The sequence below is a fragment of the Podarcis vaucheri genome (assembly GCF_965113315.1).
Source record: "Podarcis vaucheri genome assembly, chromosome: 3".
NCBI lineage: Eukaryota > Metazoa > Chordata > Lepidosauria > Squamata > Lacertidae > Podarcis > Podarcis vaucheri.
The window spans coordinates 34,129,109-34,150,363 of record NC_138761.1 but is presented as its reverse complement, the minus strand read 5'-3'; the positions used below and the strand labels follow the sequence as shown (position 1 = coordinate 34,150,363).

The window sequence follows — 21,255 nt, the reverse complement described above, 5'->3', positions numbered from 1 at the left end:
ATATTACTGCCTCCAGCTGAATAATAATAATAATAATAATAATAATAATAATAATAATATACATTGCTATTTTTCTAGAAAAAGAGGTGGCGGAATTCACCATGAACGCCTCCCTCGTTCTCTTAGAATGGCAATGGCGCCCACCTGAGAGGTGCCAGAACTGAGTTCCAGCAAGTTCTGGTTTAAAAAACAAGCAAACCCTGAATTTATATATTTACTGATGCCTCACCTTTTTCCCTGACAGGGACTCAAGGCAACTTACAAATAAAAAAATAAAAACAGCCAAAACATACAGGAAGACAATCATTAAAACAGTTAAAGATTGATAGGATTTTATCTATCTATAATCTATAAAAAAAACATAACAGATAATTGCAAGAAGAACAGCCAGGCACTAGCCTTTTCATTAAAAGCAGACAGTTCCCCAAAGCCTGTTGGAACAAAAAAGTCTTCACCTGCCAGAAGAAAGACAACAAGGAGGGAGCCAGTCTAACTTCTCTAGGCAGGGAGTTCCAAAGTCTGGGAGCCACCACTAAAAAGGCCTTCCCCTTCTCCACAGAGCATAGTCATAATGGCTAGTAACCACTGATCCCTTAACCCCCATGATTTTGCATAATTCTCTTTTAAAGCTATCCAAGTTGGTGGCTCTGGCTGGCTTCTGTGGGAGTGAGATCCACACTTCAGCTATGCGGAGCTATCCCGGAGTTAGCATGCATTTCCTCCTGACTCGTAGCCGTTGATGCCCTTTAATTCTCCTTTGGTTTGAGAAATCCCTTTTAAAGGCCGCCAAGTCACACCTTGTGGCAGTGAGTTCCAGAGGTTATGTGGTTGGTTTGTAAAGATGTCATTTCTTTTGCCTCTCTTGAACAGTTATTTGGGGTGTACAGTATAATCACTAGAAGCGCCCTCAGACAGACTATCTGCCTGCGGTATTTTCTTAAGAGACTTCTCAAATCCTCGCTCAAATCCTCGTTCTGCCCTCTAGGTGGCGCAATGCGTTCTCCAGCTCCGCGCCTTTGGCTTTGCAGGCACCTCTGAGGAAGCTTTGGCTAGGCTGGCGTTGGGTGTAGCTGAGTCCGCCACCCACTGCGGTGCTGCGTTCTATAGCTTTCTATCTCTACGGTGAATTTTTGCTGGCGGCTGAGCGACAAGTCTTTCCGGGAGAGCGGACATAGAGCTATTAAAATGCAGAGGTGGAGGTGACAGGTCTGCGCAACCGATGAGGGCCGCTGCCGTCGCTCTCCACTTCCAGCGGCAGGTTCTCTGCTTCCCGGTCGATTTCCATTTAAACAGCCAGCTGTTTTGCAAGAGAGGCTGCTGGCTGCTATTGCTGCCGGCTGGTCCTGCGGCAGAAGAATTTATTCTTTGCAGATTAGCTCATCAGCCCTCGCCCTTCAACTGGAAAGCCTGCAGAAAAGAGGAGCTCAGAACTCAATTGATTTATCAGAGCATCCCCCTTTCTGAGCTTATTTTCAAACATCATAAAATTGCTCCTAGGCCAAGCAATGAAGTGATAAGGAGGAAAGAATACTGGCGATCGATGTAGCTCTGCACCTTGGAGATTTCCACTAGAGAGCTATCTATTTGATTTGATTTTTTTTATGACCTTCTTCTTCCATTTAATGCAGATCAGACAGGACAAGAACAATTGGTAGCATTTCTTGCTAAATTACAAAAATGTTCAGCTGGCTGGGTAATGAAGATGGGCGAAGGAAGGACCCGGAGGTGTATCAGACTGTGAGTGGAGGTCTTAAAAAACTGTACAAAACCAAGCTTCTCCCTCTGGAAGAATACTACAAATTCCACGCCTTTCATTCACCTGCCTTGGAAGATGCGGACTTTGACAACAAGCCTATGGTCCTTCTTGTTGGGCAGTATTCCACCGGGAAGACCACCTTCATAAGGTAAAACGTGGCAGCTCTTTACCTTCCAGGTGTACACTAGGGTGTATTGTTAGAAGTGCATGCATGTATGAAATATCCCTATGTTCATCTTTCAGGATAAATATTTAGCTGCTAATTGTGTTCTTTGTTTCTGGCTTGTGACTTTGAAGGTTATTATTCTTCCGGCTTGTGCTTTGATCACACTCCAAAAACAATGGCTCAAAGGAAAATCTCACATGTCAGCTTCCAGGCAATGATTTGTTTGCAGGGAGGTTAGAGGGTGCTGGGTTCAAGTAATGGTTATCCCATGCTTTTCCTATGCCTTTCCCCATCACTTTCCTTATTGCAAACAGTCCAGTTTTTTTTTTGGGGGGGGGAGCAGGTTTGCTGTGCAAGACCTGCCAATCACCTATCATTGCACTACCTGAATTTGCAGGTGTGTGACTGAATCTAGCCTGGAAATAGCAGCAGTCTGGAAGCCCCTCCTGCAGCTCTGTAAATAGTCTCCTGGTGAAATGTAGAAGACCTCTATGCAAACATGAATAAATTAATCCATGCAAGAATGAAAGGCTATTCAAATGAGTATATCACCACTGGAAAACAAGTTGTGCTAATTCTGTTTTTGACAGAAACTCACTGTTGTAGATTTGTTACCTTTGCATATAACTGGGGGGAAAGGTTCGGAAAAGAGCAACACGGACGATCAAGGTGATGGAGGAAAAGGTTGCAGCATTTGGGACTTTTTAGTCTAGGGGAAAGGCGAGGAAGAGGTGAGATGATGGAATTTTTGTAAAATTATGCATAGCATGCAGAAAGTGGATGGAGGCAGGTTTCCTCCCTCTCTTGTGACACTAGAATTTGTGAACATCCAATGAAACTGAATGTCTGAAGATTCAGGACAGGTAAAAGAAAGTACTTATTCACACAGTGCAGAGTTAAACTATGGAGCTTGCTCCTGCAGGAGGCAGTGGTGGCCATCAACTTGGATGCTTTAAAAGAGGATTCAGCAAATTCATGGAGGATTCATGACGTCCAGGTTCTGCCTTCACAATTGGAGGCAACTATGCTGCTGAATGCCAGCTGCTGGAAACCACAGGAGAGGAGAGGGATCTTGTGTTCAGGTCCTGCTTGTGGATTTCCAACAGTCACCTGGCTGACCACTGTGAGAACAAGATGCTGGACTAGATGGGCCATTGGCCTGATCCTGACAGCCTCTTCTTTTGCTCTTCCATGTCATCACTCCAGACCCGCCCGTTTCTTCCTGTTCTGTAGTGAGGTTGGAGCTTAGTTAGCAGCAGTCTTCCTTGTTATCATTGTAGCCTATTCTGATGTAAAACTGTTTTACCCAGGGGGTAAGTACCAAAATGGATTGTACATGGTTGATGTTTCAACACTGTCTTCTGCTTTTATACCAAATGGAATAGCAGACACATAATGGTCTCCTTTAAAGTCCTTCAGAAAGTTAAGCAGGGCTTCAGAGATGCGATTAAAAGATGCATGATATAAAATCATAGAAGTTTAGAGTTGGAAAGGACCCTGAGGATCATCTTTCTAGCCTAATCCCCTGCAGTGAACCAGCAACCTTGGCAGTGATCAGCCCCACGCTCTAACCAACTGAGCTATCCAGTCCCAGATTAAATTTGGACCCGACAGATTAAAAACCTTTAGTGGCTATCCGCGATACCATAATGCTTTAAGCTGCATCTAAAGACAATTGGCTGAAGAGCCTCAGTTTAGTCTTCAGTCTTCCTCCCTGACATCTTGAGCTATCTGCTTTAGATCAAGGGGAAGGGTCAAATGAAATTGTCAGCATCACAACTGGTGGATGAGGTTGCAAAGGCATGGCCGGGAAAGCTGGTTTTTGGTATTCTTAGATGGGTTTGGAAACTGAAAAGGAAAAAGAGACCTGCTGTGCTTAAGGTCAATGGAGTATATCTGTCTGGTTCCAGGGGAATCCAACTGCGTTTTCTTTGCAGATCTCTTTTGCCAGCCCTCCCTTAGAATCCTTCCTGCTGTGTACTCATTTTCTCACCCCAGGCTATCTTCTCTGAGTTCCAAAGTGTGCAAACTGCCTGCTGGAGCTGAATTCTCCAGTTGCACCTTCCTTTGAAATTTAAGTGCATTACTACCTGCTAATGAGCATGATCCAAACTGTAGTTGAATGCAGTAGCTTTTATATATTGTTTGTATGGGGCAGAGAAGGAGAGATGGGACAGTAGAGTCACAGTGCGCTGTATATTGTCATCCCTTCTTACTCGGCTACGAGTGATTGCCGAAGAAGAAGAAGAAGAAGAAGAAGAAGAAGAAGAAGAAGAAGAAGAAGAAGATAGCTTTGGCTTGAGTCCACTAACCTCATTAATAACAAATTTCATTTTTATTAATTTAGCAAGATTTCTATACCACTTAATCAAAACAGAAATCGCAAGTGGCTTACATAAAAATTGTATTAACTACTGGTATTCCTTTAAAAATAAACATAAAGTAGACTTTTAAAATACTGGGTTGTATCCAAAGAAAGTTATCCAATTAACACAAGGATTTCTGCCTGTGTGATAAGACTTCTTTTCCCCGCATGTTCCCCAAGTCTGTTCTGGGGGTTCCCCTAACTCTCCAGAACCCTTTTTTTGGGGGGAGGTGCATGGGGGAAGAGGAAATGTCCTATTGTGCAGGTGGAAATCCTTGCACTAATGGGCTGATTTTACTGGATACAATCCTTCAGACATCATAAAATTATCCAAGTACTGTATAGATGAAATCAATAGGTTTTAAAAACAAACGCACCTAATGAAATTGCATGCCTGGGTAAGCTTGCTTAAGCAGAAAAGGGTTTTAGCAGACGTCAAAAGCAGTACAACCAAGGCACCTGCCTAATATCAATGTTATTAATAAAATAAACACACACTGACTACTGCAGTGCTGGCTGCCCATGTGGGCTGTGTTAAAAAACCTTCTCCTTTTATTTGCAGCTTAACCACTCTTTCCGCCTTGGAGGCGATGTGCTCTTCTTCCTTGGAGATTTTTAAGCAGAAATTAATGTCCATCTGTTGTGTATGATTTAGTTGAAACTCTTGCTCTACAATTCTATGGCTCAATATCACCCACAAGTTTTGTTTTGTTTTCGTTGTGCCATTCCTTTCACTGGGCATATCTACCCTAGAATCATAGAACTGTAGACTTGGAAAGGATTGCCCAACCCTCTGCAATACTGAAAATGGTATAAAACATAAAATAGCACAAAACCAGTATGGCTGTCATGGTTTCATTCAAAGTATCTTGGGAGTTGGAGTTTAGAGAACGTGCTGCAAACGTGCTGTTAGAGATATCTACACACACACACACACACACACACACACACACACCTGTCATTGAACTACAGGTCTCAGCAGAGAAGAAATGACCACAAAACCAGCTCAGGTTCTGGCCTGTGAAGTATCTATAGAAATAAAAATTGTGAACAGAGCAGGCCAAATTAAACCAACAAGTTCACGCAGGGCTGTCCAGAGTACTGCCTGGTCAGGTGTTAATTGGTGCGTTTCCCTTGTTAAGACTGAAGGCTGTGGTCAAGGTTCTTGGATGGATGCAGGCATTGTATGTTCTCAACCCTTGGCTCTCATGGCTGATAACATCTGGCAGGGAGGTAATTAATCTCTCTGAGAGAAGTGTCCCAGGCTGTGCTATTTTTCTTGATATTTTTTTTCACCACGAGCACCTCCCTTGTTCTCTTAGAATGGTGACGGTGCCCACCTGAGAGGTGCCGGAACTGAGTTCTGTCGAGTTCTGACTGAAAAAAGCCCTGGTCCCAGGCCACCTGAAAGTTACAGCAGTGACTGCTTAAGAAAGTTACTGCTTAAGAAATCCTCTTTGGACCCAGAAATATATGCCTGCTTGTTCCCCTTCCTGAACATTGCCCTTGAGTGGGTGGATCAACTCCAGACAGCCTTGAACAAGATTGATATTTTAGGTCTATATCAACCAGTAGTACCAGGGTTCATGCTGGTTTTGACACAAAAACTGCCTTGGTTGCCCCATATGATTACCTATGTCAGAAGATTCTCTACAATCAATCAGCCTCATGATTCCATCAACCATGGTATCTTTCTGTGGAAACTGTCTGAGTTGGGAGTAGAGGCCACCATTGCTGTGAGTCTACTCCTACTTGGATGGTTTCAGGATGTTGTGCTTGTGGGGGGGGGGATAATGGTTGGCCCAATGACATCTTCAAAAAGGGAGTTCCACAGAGTTCAGTTTTATTCCTTATGTTGTTTAATATCTACATGAAACCGTTGAGTGGGGTCACCTGGAGTTCTTGAGTGTGTTGCCATCAATATGCTGATGACACACAACTCTACTTCTCTTCTCAGTCAGCCTAGCCTCAGTAACGGACTGGATGAGAGGCAACAAACCCAAGCTCAGTCTATATAAGACTAAGATGCTATTGGTGGGAAGTTAATGCTGAAGTTTCTGAGCTGTCTTCAAGAGCAGCCCCACCTAGAACATACTGCAATAGTCTAACTGAAAAAGTTGCCAAGGTGCTTCTGTTTCACTTGACCAGGCTGAATATTGAAGGCACCACTGCTTTTTAAGCAACACAGAGAAGAATATCAACTTGCCAGCATGTGATTCTTCCACCAGTAGTGAATGCATCATGCTTCACTGATGTGTTGTTTGATGTCCTGGCACAGTCTGTTGCTCACAACAACTTCCTTGTCTCTCTTCTTCCTCACTCTGAATATAATAAAATCCTTGTTCTGCTGAATTCTTGTTGCACCATTTCCTCGGCTCTCCTTGGGCAAAAGTTGCTGGCTAGGTTTTGCTGCCATTTGACCTAACTGGCTCTCTGTTTTCCTTCTGTACTTCATGCAACATCAGATTCTTCTGAAAAGTCCCAGTCAGAGCCAGACTGGATGTGATGCTGTTCACATCATTTCAGCCTTGCGTGTACCCCACCCCCCCATACAGACACACACTCCAGAGAGATTCCGTCTGTGTGGACCCAGATTAGCACTGTGCAAGACAGGTGGGGGATGTTATTTGCAATGGGAAGAAAGCACCCATTGCTGATTTATTTTTAAATCCTTTCTGCTCGTTGCAAATAGTAGGATATGGGCTGGGGGAGATTATTCACACTGGGCATGCAGCAGAGGCAAAGGATTAAAGCCACACACCCCGCGCACCACAGTCCTGATCCATCTCTGCCCCACACCCTGCAAACTATAACTATACAAGACCAAACAACATCAACAACACCACGTCTAGATTGGACTGTGTTCTGGCTAATTTGACTGTGGGCTGATTCGCCTGCACAAATTGTTACATTTATGTACATGCCACAAAGAAATGCTTTGTCGTCATACTCATGATTTGCAGGGAAGACACAACCCTCCACACGCTTGGACATGCAGTGGACAAGAGGTAAGGAGAGCCATGCCTAGCCATTCCTGGCGCATGTCCACTTGGTGGCTCAGATATGCAGATTTCCTTCTGAGCTTGTGGTATTAACTGAACCGTGAGCATTGGTTTCTAAAGCAATAGCCATCATTGCAGAAGTGGAATCAACTCTGATGCTCCCGGACAGTGTTGAATCTTCTCATAATTTAGTTCCTTAATGAACAACTTGAAAAGAAGTTGTTACTAAGCGCAGCAGTGGCAACACCTCCTTCTGTTTCGTCAAGCCAGCATATTTCCTGGAGCACATCACCCCATTAATATTTTTATATATCCATCCATCACTGCCCACTATTTTTTTTTAAAAAAATGTAAATATAACAAAGAGGAAACAAAATGCAAACATTGCCAACTAACATCAACAATGCAAATATCCTAGCCATCCTCATTTCATGATATTCAGCAGGATTCATTCACGTAACCAGCCCTGTGGAAACCCTGTGCACAGGGAAATAAGTCCACCTTGCAAACAAAATATTTGTAATGGTGTGATGCTGAATTCTACCTGTAGATTTTAGGCTGTATATGTCCACATAGGTTAAAGAAATTATTTATAATAAGCAATTTTTTAAAAAAAATCCTTGGAAATTTGAGTCTACGTGCCTCACTGAATGTTATATCTTCAGAGACATGCTCCTTTCCCCCTTATATGTAAAAACATTTGAATGAAGGGACAGTATCCTACAGTACTAATGATCTCAGGTACTCTGGATTATTTAGCATCTGCCAAGAAATTAGACTAACATTGCCTGCTTTGAATGGCTGTATCAAACGTGCTGGGGGGAAATTGGCAAAAAAATGAGAGATGCTTTCAAACCCAAGGGCTCTTACAGCCTGAGGCTGCCCTCCCAGTGGAGACCTGACCTTCTCGGTTGGTCCAGAAGGCAGACCACCAGATTCCCAGACCCCTCTTCTGATTAATGCGAAGCATAAGTGGTTGGTGCTGGAAATAAGTGTGGATATTTCTCCAGTTGAGCAGTCCTTAGGATTTCCAAAGGCTCTTATCCTGACCTTCCTCTCTACTTCTTTTTTAATCTATCCTCTTCCAGGGGACAAATAGCTCGCAATAGAAAGCACTTCCAGGCAGCAGTCTGCAAACTTGCTAAAAACTGCTGAGGGTGGAGAAGATGGTTCTTTTAGGGAGGCTTGCTGTGATGCTGAACCTTTGCTGTTGAAATGGCTCTGGGCCTTCCTTTCTCCAGAGGTTTGGCAGAGCCTGCATCCGACTGTCGCTTGCTTTGTGATATTCCTAGCTGTCTGGATCCACATCCTGCTCCCCCTGGATTTTCTGCTGTCTGCAAAAGAATGATCATGTTCAGTTTGCCTCATGACTGGAGCCAGCAGACAGGCTGTCCACGCAGCTGCTGCCTGCCTCCATATATCACATGCTTGCTTGTGATGTATGGAGATTGCTTATATACGATAAGCCATTCCCCACCCTGCTCCTCTGAGTGTCTTCAGGAAGACACAGAAGTGAGTGATAGGGAAAGTGTTGTGTAATTGATGGTTTATGGTTGCCTTTTGGCAGGAAATATACTGAAAGGCTTTTATTATTTTTGGAAGTTAACTCCCCTGACCCTCCAAACGCAAGAGGCTTTGCAGATCCACAGCACAATAGCTCAGATGGCAGAGCAGGAGACTCTTAATCTCAAGGTTGTGGGTTTGAGCCCCACGTTGGGCAAAAGATTCCCTCATTGCAGAGGGTTGGACTAGACGACCCTCGTGTCCCTTTATACTCTATGAGTGTATGAACATCTGATAGATCTTGCCTCTCCCTTAGGTTCCCAGGGAGAACCCCAAGTCATACTTTTGGGTCTAGCACAGAGCAGGACAAGCCTCTGTGTCTCCAGCTTCCAGCATCAGCCAAAAACTGTCTCCCACACAGTCCCCCTTTGGCCTAATATTTTCCATCCAACCAGGTGAGGTGGAAAAAGAAACTGGTCTTCCTGGTTCCGCAGCCCCTTCTACCAGATGCTAAGTTTCCCTTGATACAAAATCGCAGCCCTGGAAGGGACCCACGGATATCCAGCGGATTGACACACGTCCCCCCAACCCTATAACAAAATGAAATCGTTTTAATATCACAAATCTGGTACTGTGCAACAATTTTGAAGGAATCTAGCTCCACACCTGCAACCACTAACAAGCCTCATAGAATCATAGAATCATAGAGTTGGAATAGACCACAAGGGCCATCGAGTCCAACCCCCTGCCAAGCAGGAAGCACCATCAGAGCACTCCTGACATATGGTTGTCAAGCCTCTGCTTAAAGACCTCCAAAGAAGGAGACTCCACCACACTCCTTGGCAGCAAATTCCACTGTCAAACAGCTCTTACTGTCAGGAAGTTCTTCCTAATGTTTAGGTGGAATCTTCTTTCTTGTAGTTTGGATCCATTGCTACGTGTCCGCTTCTCCGGAGCAGCAGAAAACAACCTTTCTCCCTCCTCTATGTGACATCCTTTTATATATTTTATATATATGCCTCTGAGCATTCTATATCTCCACATCTAAGCTGAACCAATGACACATCCTGTGCTTCTTGTTTATTTCTAGGTACCTTCTTGAACAAGATTTCCCTGGGATGAGGATTGGGCCAGAACCTACAACTGACTCCTTCATTGCTGTGATGCAGGGCGATACGGAGGGCATCATTCCTGGAAATGCATTGGTAGTGGATCCCAAAAAACCCTTCAGGAAACTTAATGCCTTTGGCAATGCCTTCTTGAACAGGTTAGTATGATATCAAGATGCTTTGCAATGCTACTGCCATGACAGAAAGATATTGGGCTTGAATTGGATCAAATTTGGGTGTTATGGATAAAAATTTGTACCCGGCGACCCCAGTCTCTGTAGTAACCTGTAATCTATCTACTTCTAAGTATACTTCAGAAATCCTCTTCCAAATTTCTTGCTGGATTTATTTATTTATTATTATTATTAATAATAATAATATTTATTGCTTTTATACCTTACAAAGAGAAAAAAGAGAAAAGAAGAAAGAAAAGAAGAGAAAAAAGCAAAAAAGAGCAAAAGAGAAAACAATACAATACAATACAATACAATACAATACAATACAATACAATACAATACAATATATAAACAATACAAAATGCAAATTTCTTGCTGGATTTAATACCTAACCCTGTCTTCAGTGTGGAGCCAATATAGCAGGAGTTTTCCACTAGTCAGTTTTTTGATTTTCAAAGTTTATATAGCAGTCTGCTCTTTGCTGCAGCTTACTGTTCGTTTGCCTCTGAGCTCGTATGCATTATTAAATACGACGGCAACCAAAAAAACAAAACAAAACAGCATTGATGTCACTGTGTGCACTATTGGTAAAATGCCGCACAAGTCGCATAATGCAATTTCTGCATCAGAATTGCTAGCTTGCTGTGTTTTTGTCAATGGAGATTGAAATGGGAGCAGGAAAAGAAAAAACAGAGGGGGCTGAAAGCTGTGGCAAACTGTGTGCTTTGGTTCTGGAGATTAATTTAAAACTCTTTGTAGTTAAAGAATTCTGAAGGGGTGAGACACAGGCCAAAGTGAATGAGAGAAACGACAATAACAGAGTGGGGGAATTCTTATTGTCACTTTTCCATGCATAAGACGCCCCCATGAATAAGACGCTCCCTATTTTGGGGGGACTCAGATTTTAAAAAATGGGGGGGAATTACCCAGGGTTGTTGAGTTTTCTTTAGGGGGGGTTGCCAAAAAATCGCGCACCCCGCACGTGACACAAATTTCACCTATTGTCTCCTCGCCGACAGAAGCTGCTAATCGTCCGCCCAGTTGCCGCAACGTCAGCCAATCAGTGCCAACCATTGACGCAGCAACCAATTACATGCCCAATAGCCGCTGACAGCCACGGCAGCAACCAATCAAACGTCCACCCTATGCACTATCCATGTATAAGAGGACCCCAACTTTTTAGCAAACAAAACCAAGTCTTATACAGAGAAAAGTACGCTAATTAGAATTCTGTGCTATCTGGATGCTGGTCTACATGGTCCTTTGGTTCTTCTTATCGTCAAAGTCAACAAATGACCATGCTGCAATGAAGCTGGTTTTCTGCAAAGTTTCTGCCACTCACCCAGTTCGTCCTGCTCTTTGCTGGGGAAATGGGTTAAACTGTACAACGTGAGTCATGACTTGAATACTCTAGAGATATGCATTACTCTAGTGGTTTAGGAAGAAGGAAGAACCTCTGGCAGACAGTGGATTCTGGATGATTTAACGAGTTCCCTCCCCCTCCCACCCAGTTCTTTAAGATGTATGGTATGCGGAACAAGCAGCCAGATTAGAAATGGCTAAAATGTTTTTCCTGTTCCCTAGAAATCTATGCGCGTTGTTCTTGAAAGTTCTTGTTCCTTCTTGCCTGACAGAGCGGAACAGAATGGAAGAACAAAAGTCTTTGGATGCAGGCAGCAGCTGTAGCTGTATCTGGTGCTATGCTGTTTTTATTGTAATTATTTATATGGTTTGTAATAGATCACACACACACACACACACACACAGTTTTAATTCTATCAATGCTTACTTGTTTTCTAATGATTGTTTCTCCCCCCCAAAAAAAGTTTCTAGCAGTTCTTATTTTTGGCCTTAGTCTTGTCAGGGGGAGAGGGTAGGGTACAAATAAATATATCATCATAATAACTCGCCTTCCTCCAATCTCACCAGAGATTGTGGGACTCGCACCTCTCTTTCATCCATAATCACTGAGCACACTGACTGGGGCTGCTGCGAGTTGTAGTCCAATAGCAGCTGGAGGGCAGCCAGTTGAGCATGGCAACTGGCAACATGCTCCTTCAGACATACATGGCCACTCTTTCCTTTCCCCATGACTCAGCCGCTCTCACATGTGTTCTACCTTCTGAATGTACAGTACCCTCCGCGGGTTCCTGTTTCTGTTCACCCAGTTGTGCAGATGATTGAAGTAAGCCCACTGCAGATCAAGGGATAAGAAGAGAAGAAGAAGAGTTTGGATTTGATATCCCGCTTTATTACTACCCTAAGGAGTCTCAAAGCGGCTAACATTCTCCTTTCCCTTCCCCCCCCACAACACTCTGTGAGGTGAGTGGGGCTGAGAGACTTCAGAGAAGTGTGTCTAGCCCAAGGTCACCCAGCAGCTGCATGTGGAGGAGCAGAGACGCGAACCCGGTTCCCCAGATTACGGGTCTACTTCTCTTAACCACTACACCACACTCTTAACCACTAACCACACTGGTAAAGGTGAAGGACCCCTGGATGGTTAAGTCCAGTCAAAGGTGACTATGGGGTTGCGGCGCTCATCTCACTTCAGGCCGAGGGAGCAGGCATTTATCTACAGACAGCTTTCCGGGTCATGTGGCCAGCATGAAGAAACCACTACTGACGCACGGAGGACCGTGACGGAAACCAGAGTGCACGGAAATGCCATTTACCTTCCCACCACAGCGGTACCGATCTATCTACTTGCACTGGCATGCTTTCGAACTGCTAGGTTGGCAGGAGCTGGGAAAGAGCAACGGGAGCTCACTCCGTCACGGGGATTCGAACCACCGACCTTCCGATTGGCAAGCCCAAGACACTCAGTGGTTTAGACCACAGTGCCACCCACTTCCCTCGATCAAGGGATAGTGTTATGCTTCAGTGTTGAAATTTTAGTACTGTTTTTCTGCTGATTCGTCAGTAATGAATAGATCGGGGTGGTGCATATAATTGTGATAGAATGAAGGTAGGCGATGAACAGGACTGCATGCCACTTGATGTGGGAAGATGGGTTTTGAAAGAAGATGCTTTGTTTGTTCATGCAAAGAGATTTATGTTTAATATGATTCAAATAGCTAGAGTGGAGAACTTGAATACCTCACCAAGGATTGCGCTGGAAATACACATATGTGCTTGACACACGATGTAAATTATACTAGTCACTCCTACTATTTATATCTTTTAATGTAGCAGTATGTGCATATGAAGCTTCATATCCCAAACACTTACCAGATTCTTATTCCAGAAATCCTACCTTTTTTCCCCCCTCTAGCTCTGGTTGTTGTTTTTTTAATCATCATACTAAATTTTAAAATCTTGATATATTTTCATATTGTGGTAACCTGCTAAAGAATCCTCATTATCTTTTTCTCTGCATGTTAAATAATGGGAACTCGTGCTTAGCATTCTGTAATCTGGGTGGCATAGACTGATCTCTTTTTCTGACTGTCAGCTTTGACAGCTCCTGCCTGGATGCAGGGGCCTGGACAGTAGACCCTCTTCTGCCCTTGTATTTGCACATAAATCTGAAGACTGACATACAACATTTTGCATGAATAAGCATTCTATTCCTGCTGAAGACGTTTCATACTTCAAAAATGTAGGGTTGTGAATAAAGAGCTGATCCCCAATGAGCAAGCACTTGGTTTTGTCTGGATTTTGACAGGCATCTTATATAAAATGTCCAGCTTCCAAAAAATATTTGGCAGGTAGACACTCGTTTTTTATTTATTTACCTTATGTGTGTGTTTATATGCCATGAAATGCCAAAGTAGGCATCTAAGCAGTCATCGTTAAAATTCACATTGTTAAAATCTGTTATCTTCCCCACTCCGCCCAATTATTGTACTTGCTGTAACGTTTTATTGTGTTTTCCCCCTCCCTTCACCTCTCTCCGTAGATTTATGTGTGCTCAGCTGCCAAATCCTGTTTTGGAGAGTATCAGTATTATTGATACACCAGGGATCCTTTCAGGGGAGAAACAAAGAATAAGCCGAGGTAAGGTAAAGGTGCAGCTTCTTATTTTGGAGGGGGCGGATTAACATAGGTGCAGTTCTTTTGGTTTCAGCTTATGACTTGTTTCAAAATGCACAAGTCAAGATGGCGGCCTTACAATACTCTTTATTTGATCACTGATTTGGAATGTTCTAGAAAGCTTTAAAATGGATCTCAGAGGGGAAAACGGGACAGACTTTCTGCATCTCCTAGGTAAAATTTACTGCACCACTGCAGCAGAAGGTGCAGAATAGCTCAGAAGGTGCAGAATAGCTCATGTTTTGAATGCAGAATAGCTCAGAAGGTGCAGAATAGCTCATGTTTTGAATGCTTTCCACAATATGAAAAATCCTCAACACAGAGAAAAGTCATGCGCTGTTGAGGGGAAAGAGTCTTAACCTCACTCGGGGTAGACAATGTGGTGCCCTTAGATGTTGCTGGACTACAACTCCCATCATCCTTGACCATTGGCCAAGCTAGATGGGGATGATGGGAGTTGTAGTCCAACAACACCTGGAACCTTATACTTCACTTCTGTGTGTAGGCATGTTTTTTCAAAATGGGAGATCACTCAAACTTGAGATGCTTCCCTCTCAGGCCCAGTAGTCTGCACCAATTAACTTCAATGAATGTGTCCATTGTATGTTACAAGCTTAAAGTAAATGTGTGTAATTATTATATTATTTGATTTATATCATTTTCTTCTTTCAGTTCTCCTGAGTTTGTTTGCCATGTTAAAAAAATAACCAGAAATAAAATATTTTCTATAAATTTCTGCACAAATATTTCCTCAACTAGAAATCAGCTTTTATCAGGATTTGATTACTCTTGTGGTCCTTTCCAACTCTACAGTTCTATGAGCTATGAGGAAATAGCTGTTGTCCTTTTGGGACACCAGGCCTGTTCGCTTAGGCCATTATTCCTTCAAGCATCCTCTAGATGGGCTGTTTGTTATCCAGATTTCCATTGTCCAGGTTTCTTCATTTCATTTTCTGATTTCATTTTCCTCCAGCCAAAGAAATGGGTTGTAGCAGTCTGCACAGATGCCCATATGGAGGTATTTACATCAGAGCAGCCACCTGCTTTCTATAGCCTTGGCTATTTTGTTCATAAAGCTAAATGCTTTGAAAAGAGCAATGAGCTATTCAGGCATGTAGCAAACTAATCCTCACCATACGCACTGCATCGGAGTCTTTTAAACAGGGTTGCCGTTACTAAATATTTGGGATTGTGGGTTTGGCTTCAGTCTAGTCAAAGAAAACGTAGGGTCAATCTAGAAGGTAAAATCGCCAAATGGTCCAGGCCTAACCAAAACGGTGGAATTCTTCAACTTCATTGGCCCCACAACACCCTGTGATTGTTTAACAGCAATTCAAGCATGCCTAATTGCACATTTAGATTGCTCTTGAGAATTTTGGCCTGCTGAGATACTTTCCTTAATGGGATCTGAAAACTTGATTGTGCATTAAATGAAAGCAGAGACTTTAGTCACAAGACTTGGCTGAAGTAGAGAGCCAGCGTGGCTTAGTGCATAGAGTATTGGACTAGAACCTGGGAGACCAGACTTCAAATCCCTACACAGCCTTGAAGCTCACTGGGTGACCTTGGGGCCAGTCACGGTCTCTTAGCTCACAGGATTGTTGTGAGGATTAAATGGGGAGGGGGGACCATGTATTGCCACCTTGAGCTCCTTTCAGGAAAGGTGGGGTATAAATTTAATGATGAAATCAAATAAAGACTTTTCACCAAATTTGGAGTCGTCAGCTTCCGATACTGAGTGGCTTACATGACAGAGGCAACGCCAGCATGTGCAGATTAAGGCTTCCTGGTATGTTAACAGGAAGTGAGGGGAAATGGTCAGGCCTTCTGGCCTAGTGTAACCTAGGCAACTGTCGCCACACCTGTGCCACACTCCTAGATCAAGCCATACTTTTAACAGCAGCAACTCACTTGCAGCTTCTTACTATCACAGCACTGGAGAGCTTGTTTCTAACTGCTAATTTAAAACGTGATGCTAGGACCTTTAAAATGTAGCCTTGGGCTATGGTCACATCCACAGTATATGTTTAAAGTGTGTAGCTCCCCACCCCCACCAAAAGAATTCTGAGAACAATAGTTTGTTAAGGGGGCTTAAAGAAGAGAAATTACAGTGGTGCCCCGCAAGACGAATGCCTCGCAAGACGGAAAACTCGCTAGACGAAAGAGTTTTCCGTTTTGGAGGTGCTTTGCAAAACGAATCTCCTATGGGCTTGCTTCGCAAGACGAAAATGTCTTGTGATATCCTGCGGGTTCCCCCCCCTTTTTCTAAGCCGCTAAGCCGCTTATCAGCTGATCCGATAAGCCGCTAATAGCGCTAATCCGCTAATCCTTCAATGGGCTTGCTTCACAAGACGAAAAAACCGCTAGACGAAGAGAATCACAGAATGGATTCTTTTCGTCTTGCAAGGCACCACTGTATCCCGTTCAGCCTAGCTGCCAAAATAGAAGTGAAGAGCCTCTGGTCTTGGCTAAGACCCTGGGATAGCTCAGCCAGTAGAGCATGAGATTCTTAATCTCAGGGTTATGAGTTTGAGCCCCATGTTAGGCAAAAGGTTGCTGCATTGCACAGCGTTGGACTAGATGACCCCCAACTCTACAATTCTATGATCTAAGCAAAATGATGGACCAGTTAGCGCCCACCATTTGCCTATCTTTCCCCAGGTGTTGGAATAACTATGATTCTAGCTGTAAACCATGTTACCAGATCTGCACCACCTTGCAAGATTATATTAAATAACTGAATGTGGCCCCCAGAGAGCTGCTCAGAAAGGAATGTGGCCCTCAGACTGCAGAAGGTGCCCCTGCCATACGGCCTTGTCTCTGTTCTTATGGGGATGTCTTCTTTTCCCAAAAGGTTATGACTTTGCTGCTGTCCTTGAGTGGTTTGCCGAGCGGGTGGACCGCATCATTCTCCTCTTTGACGCCCACAAGCTAGACATCTCGGACGAGTTCTCGGAAGTCATCAAAGCCCTGAAGAACCATGAAGATAAAATGAGGGTCGTGCTCAACAAAGCAGACCAGATCGAGACCCAACAGCTTATGAGGGTTTATGGCGCTCTCATGTGGTCTCTGGGGAAGATTGTCAACACGCCTGAGGTAGTCAGAGTCTATATCGGTTCCTTCTGGTCACACCAGTTGCTCATCCCAGATAACCGCAAGCTTTTTGAAGCAGAGGAGCAAGACCTCTTCAAAGATATCCAAAGTTTGCCCCGCAATGCTGCTCTTCGGAAACTGAATGATCTCATTAAACGGGCACGGCTAGCCAAGGTGAGTCTCTCTAAGTGGCTCTGCCCAGGTTTTACTTTTTGATTTCTTTTATTATTATTATTTTAAAACATCTTTACTGAAAGTTCAAAAAGTACATAGCTATATGTGCACCAGACATGGTGAGACGCAAACAAAAAAGAGAAAATGAAAAAGAGAAACAGAACCCATGCAGAAGGGAAAACAAAGGGGGGAGGGGGGAACCCAAAACTGTATATTTTACAAGGTTGTTGTTGTACTTCACCAGATCTTAACCTATTACAGTATTGTAAGAATGGATTCCAAATATCATTGAATTTGTCCATGGCAAGTCTGCGGTTATATGTGAGTTGTTTATATGCTGTGAGTTTATATGTCTTCAATCCAATTGTAGAAGGGAGCCGCATTTTTATTTCCCCAATTCATCAGTATGTGTCTGTTTGCTGTGGTATTGTCCTTTTGTAAGGTTCCATGTGCTGGGTATATAATTCAAGAGGATATTTTGCTCTGTAAATGTAAGGCTGTTTCATACAGTTCTGTTGATGGTTTCAGTTACCTTCTGCCAAAAATCTTTCAATATAGGACAGTGAAAAAACATATGTTTCAGAGAAGCATTGTCCCTATTGTATCTCCAACAGTTAGATACCTTAGATAGCCCCTTTTTAAACAAACGTAATGGGGTCCAGCATATTCTAAATATTATTTTTTGTTGTATGAGCCTCAGTCTAAGATCCAGAGACTTGTTATAGCAGTTAAAACAGTTTCCCACCTATGTGGTCAAAATTGAGATCTGTAAATCTTTTTGATTTCTTGTGGTAGTTTGGTATTTGGACACAGAAGGAAGTTTTCTATAGGGAGGCTGGCAGTAAGTTCATCCCCGTCATGGAGGAATTAGCAAGGAAGAAATCAGTCCCAAAATTGCACAGAAATTGAAATCTATAAATCCTCTGCATGCCATTATTGCACAAGTGTGGATGACAAAATATGCCCATAGGGTGGATTTATAATGGAGCTAGATCCCGGGCGTAACTAGATTAGGTCAGTTCAAAGCATGGCATGAGATGCACAAGCAATGCACAAGCAATGCCTACTTAATACCCTGGGGGGGAAAGAACCACTGTTCATAGTCATTGGTCTTCCCTTGTAGCAATAGTAATAATACTGCTGTAGTAGTACCCAATGAAAAGTGAATAAAGATCAGACTGGGATCCTATGCAAAATTCTAGATTTGAAAGTGAGAAATCTCAGGGGCCTCAATTTTATCCTCGAGGACAGTTTATCCCTGTCTGAGCCACAGAGAAGTACCGCAAACGGAGGCAGGATGTTGGGTGATCCTACAAAATTGCCATGGGGATCTTACATGGGGTGGGTTTTCTTCACGTTCAGAATCTGAGAAAGTGTGACTGACAAACCCAATGCATTTCCACAGCAGAATGGAGGTTTGAATCCAGACCACCACATCTATCTCCAACAGTATCAACGATTTCATGGCAGCTCTCACAATGGTTGGTTGGCTAGTTGGTCATTGTTGATACAGACTTGATGGGCACATCACAGCCTCTCAGCCCAAACAACCCTCAGAGTCATAGTGAGAATGAATGAGGCAGAAAAACTATAAAGCAATTTGTAACTATGAAATGCTGTAGGAAAGGAAAAAGAAGGGAGAAGAAAATGAGAATGAAGCGCAGATGATCCGTTGGGAGGGTACGTTATGTTAGCTGTGTTCTGGTGATCCCATTGTTGCAAATGCATAAAATATGTATCCACCCTCTGAAATGCCCTTAGGTTCATGCGTACATCATTAGCTCACTTAAGAAGGAAATGCCATCGGTGTTTGGCAAAGACAATAAGAAGAAAGAACTCGTGAACAATTTGAGGGAGATCTATGGACGGATTGTACAGGAGCATCAGATTTCACCAGGAGACTTTCCTAATCTGAAGAAGATGCAGGTGAGGGCCAGAAACAATAGAATCCAAGAATCATGGCAGAATCTGCTCCATTTCAATTGCACAGAATAGGTTTGGAGCAAAGATGAACACTGCTGCTGCGTCTGTTGCAGAGGCATACCTAGGGTCCCTTGCACCCTTGGAAAGGAGCTGTATTGGCACATGTACACACATACACACCCCAAAAAATCACCTTTGAGCCACAGTGCAAGAAGGGCTGGAAGCTACTTTCATGTTTGATCTTGCCACGATCACAGTGGCGCATCGCCACACAGAGATATGTCATACACTCCGTAGTTTGATAGGTGATTTTGGTGTGCCCGCATCGGAGGCTGGTTTCACCAACCTCTGCTCTGTTGGGACATTTTGGTTCAAAAGGAATGTTTTAACCTGAAAGACAACCTAGTTTTTTGTTTAGAATATTATTGTGAGGGGGAAGAGCCGCTGTGCTTCTAAAAGCCAGAATGACAGACATCTTAGTCTGTCGTAGTCAAAACATAAGTGTCCCATGGCACCCAAAAGACAGCACACACAATGCAGGAAAAGCTTTCGCTGGCCAAATCTCACTTTGTCAAAAGCATCCTCTTAGATGGGGGGATGAGATAGGTTTTAGGTTATGTTATGTTTTTAATAGGTCATGCTATATTCTGGATTATGTTATGTTTTATAGATTATGTCTAAATAGGATGAGAGTTCGGAGATACGTGCAAATGTATATGTGAACCCGGTCTTTGGGTGGGTGTTTGATTTTCGTTGTTGTGTATACTGTGTATATACGGACAATGACAATAAATTTATCCAAATGAGGTGTCTTCTAAGTAGGCAGATTTATATAGTGTGAGGCTAACAATAGCAATAGGCTTGGTTTAGTTTATTACTTTTCCTCCACTTTCCCACAAAGTTATTCACAGTGGCTTACAGAATAGACGATTGCAAACACTGAAGCAGTATAAAAATAGAAATGAGCACAGATCTATAAATAGCGATCAGCAAACAAAATTGAAAGGATCACGACGTTAGAATCAAAAGCTGTAAAAAGCCAAGGTCAGTAGAATTTTAAAACACGCACCATACCGCTGACTGAAATATGAAAGTATTCAATAAGCAGCTGATAGCAAATGAAGAGGGGATCTGCCTGGATTGTTGTAGCCACTCCTCTTATGTTGAATGGTACACTGAACAATAAAACAGTCCTCACCGCCCCTCTTTTCTGTTTGTGACGTTCTTTTCAGGAGCAGCTTCAAGCTCAGGATTTCAGCAAGTTCCAGCCCCTAAAGACCAAGTTGCTGGATGCAGTAGAGGATATGCTGACCAATGACATCGCTCAGCTCATGGTCCTGGTGCGTCAGGAGGAGTCCCGGAGGCCTGCTCAGATGGTGAAAGGGGGAGCCTTTGAAGGCACCCTCCACGGCCCATTTGGACATGGCTATGGGGAAGGGGCAGGAGAAGGAATTGATGACGCAGATTGGGTGGTGGCCAAAGATAAGCCCCTGTACGACGAGATCTTCTACACGCTGTCACCCATTGATGGGAAAATAACGGGGGCCAATGCCAAAAGGGAGATGGTGAAGTCCAAGCTGCCTAACTCAGTGCTGGGCAAGATATGGAAACTCTCTGATATCGATGAGGATGGGATGCTGGACGATGAGGAATTTGCTTTGGCGAATCATCTTATAAAAGTGAAGCTGGAAGGTCATGAGCTTCCTGGGAGTCTCCCATCCCATCTCATCCCCCCATCTAAGAGGAAACTAGCTGGGTGAGAAGCCACCAGAAAGAAAATGGGGAACAGAGAAGGGAAGGGAATGTACCAAAGTTGTGCCTGCAGTGATGCTAGGTCACCTTTTGGCTTAGAACTGTTTTCAGATGTGAAGAGGAAACTGATGTGAAGCAAAGCCCCAGTACTTTCTCATGATGAGATGCAACTAGCTCTGTCCTGCTATCTTCCAGGCTTCCATG

The 21,255-nt window shown here is 43.4% G+C and overlaps 1 protein-coding gene across 2 annotated transcripts; it reads left to right on the top strand.

Annotated features, from left to right (window-relative positions):
• Positions 1-1,042: 1,042 nt before the first annotated feature.
• EHD3 (EH domain containing 3) lies at positions 1,043-21,071 on the top strand. 2 transcript variants are annotated; one of them, XM_082214852.1, is made up of 7 exons: positions 1,043-1,904; positions 9,883-10,059; positions 13,976-14,073; positions 15,083-15,127; positions 16,964-17,376; positions 19,138-19,302; positions 20,532-21,071. In XM_082214852.1, exons 1-7 carry the CDS (start codon positions 1,678-1,680, stop codon positions 21,057-21,059), a joined length of 1,653 nt encoding a protein of 550 aa, XP_082070978.1. In that variant the 5' UTR covers positions 1,043-1,677; the 3' UTR covers positions 21,060-21,071. The 2 variants fall into 2 exon arrangements, with proteins under 2 accessions (XP_082070978.1, XP_082070979.1); XM_082214853.1 differs by lacking the exon at positions 15,083-15,127 and having other exon boundaries at positions 1,045-1,904.
• Positions 21,072-21,255: the final 184 nt, after the last annotated feature.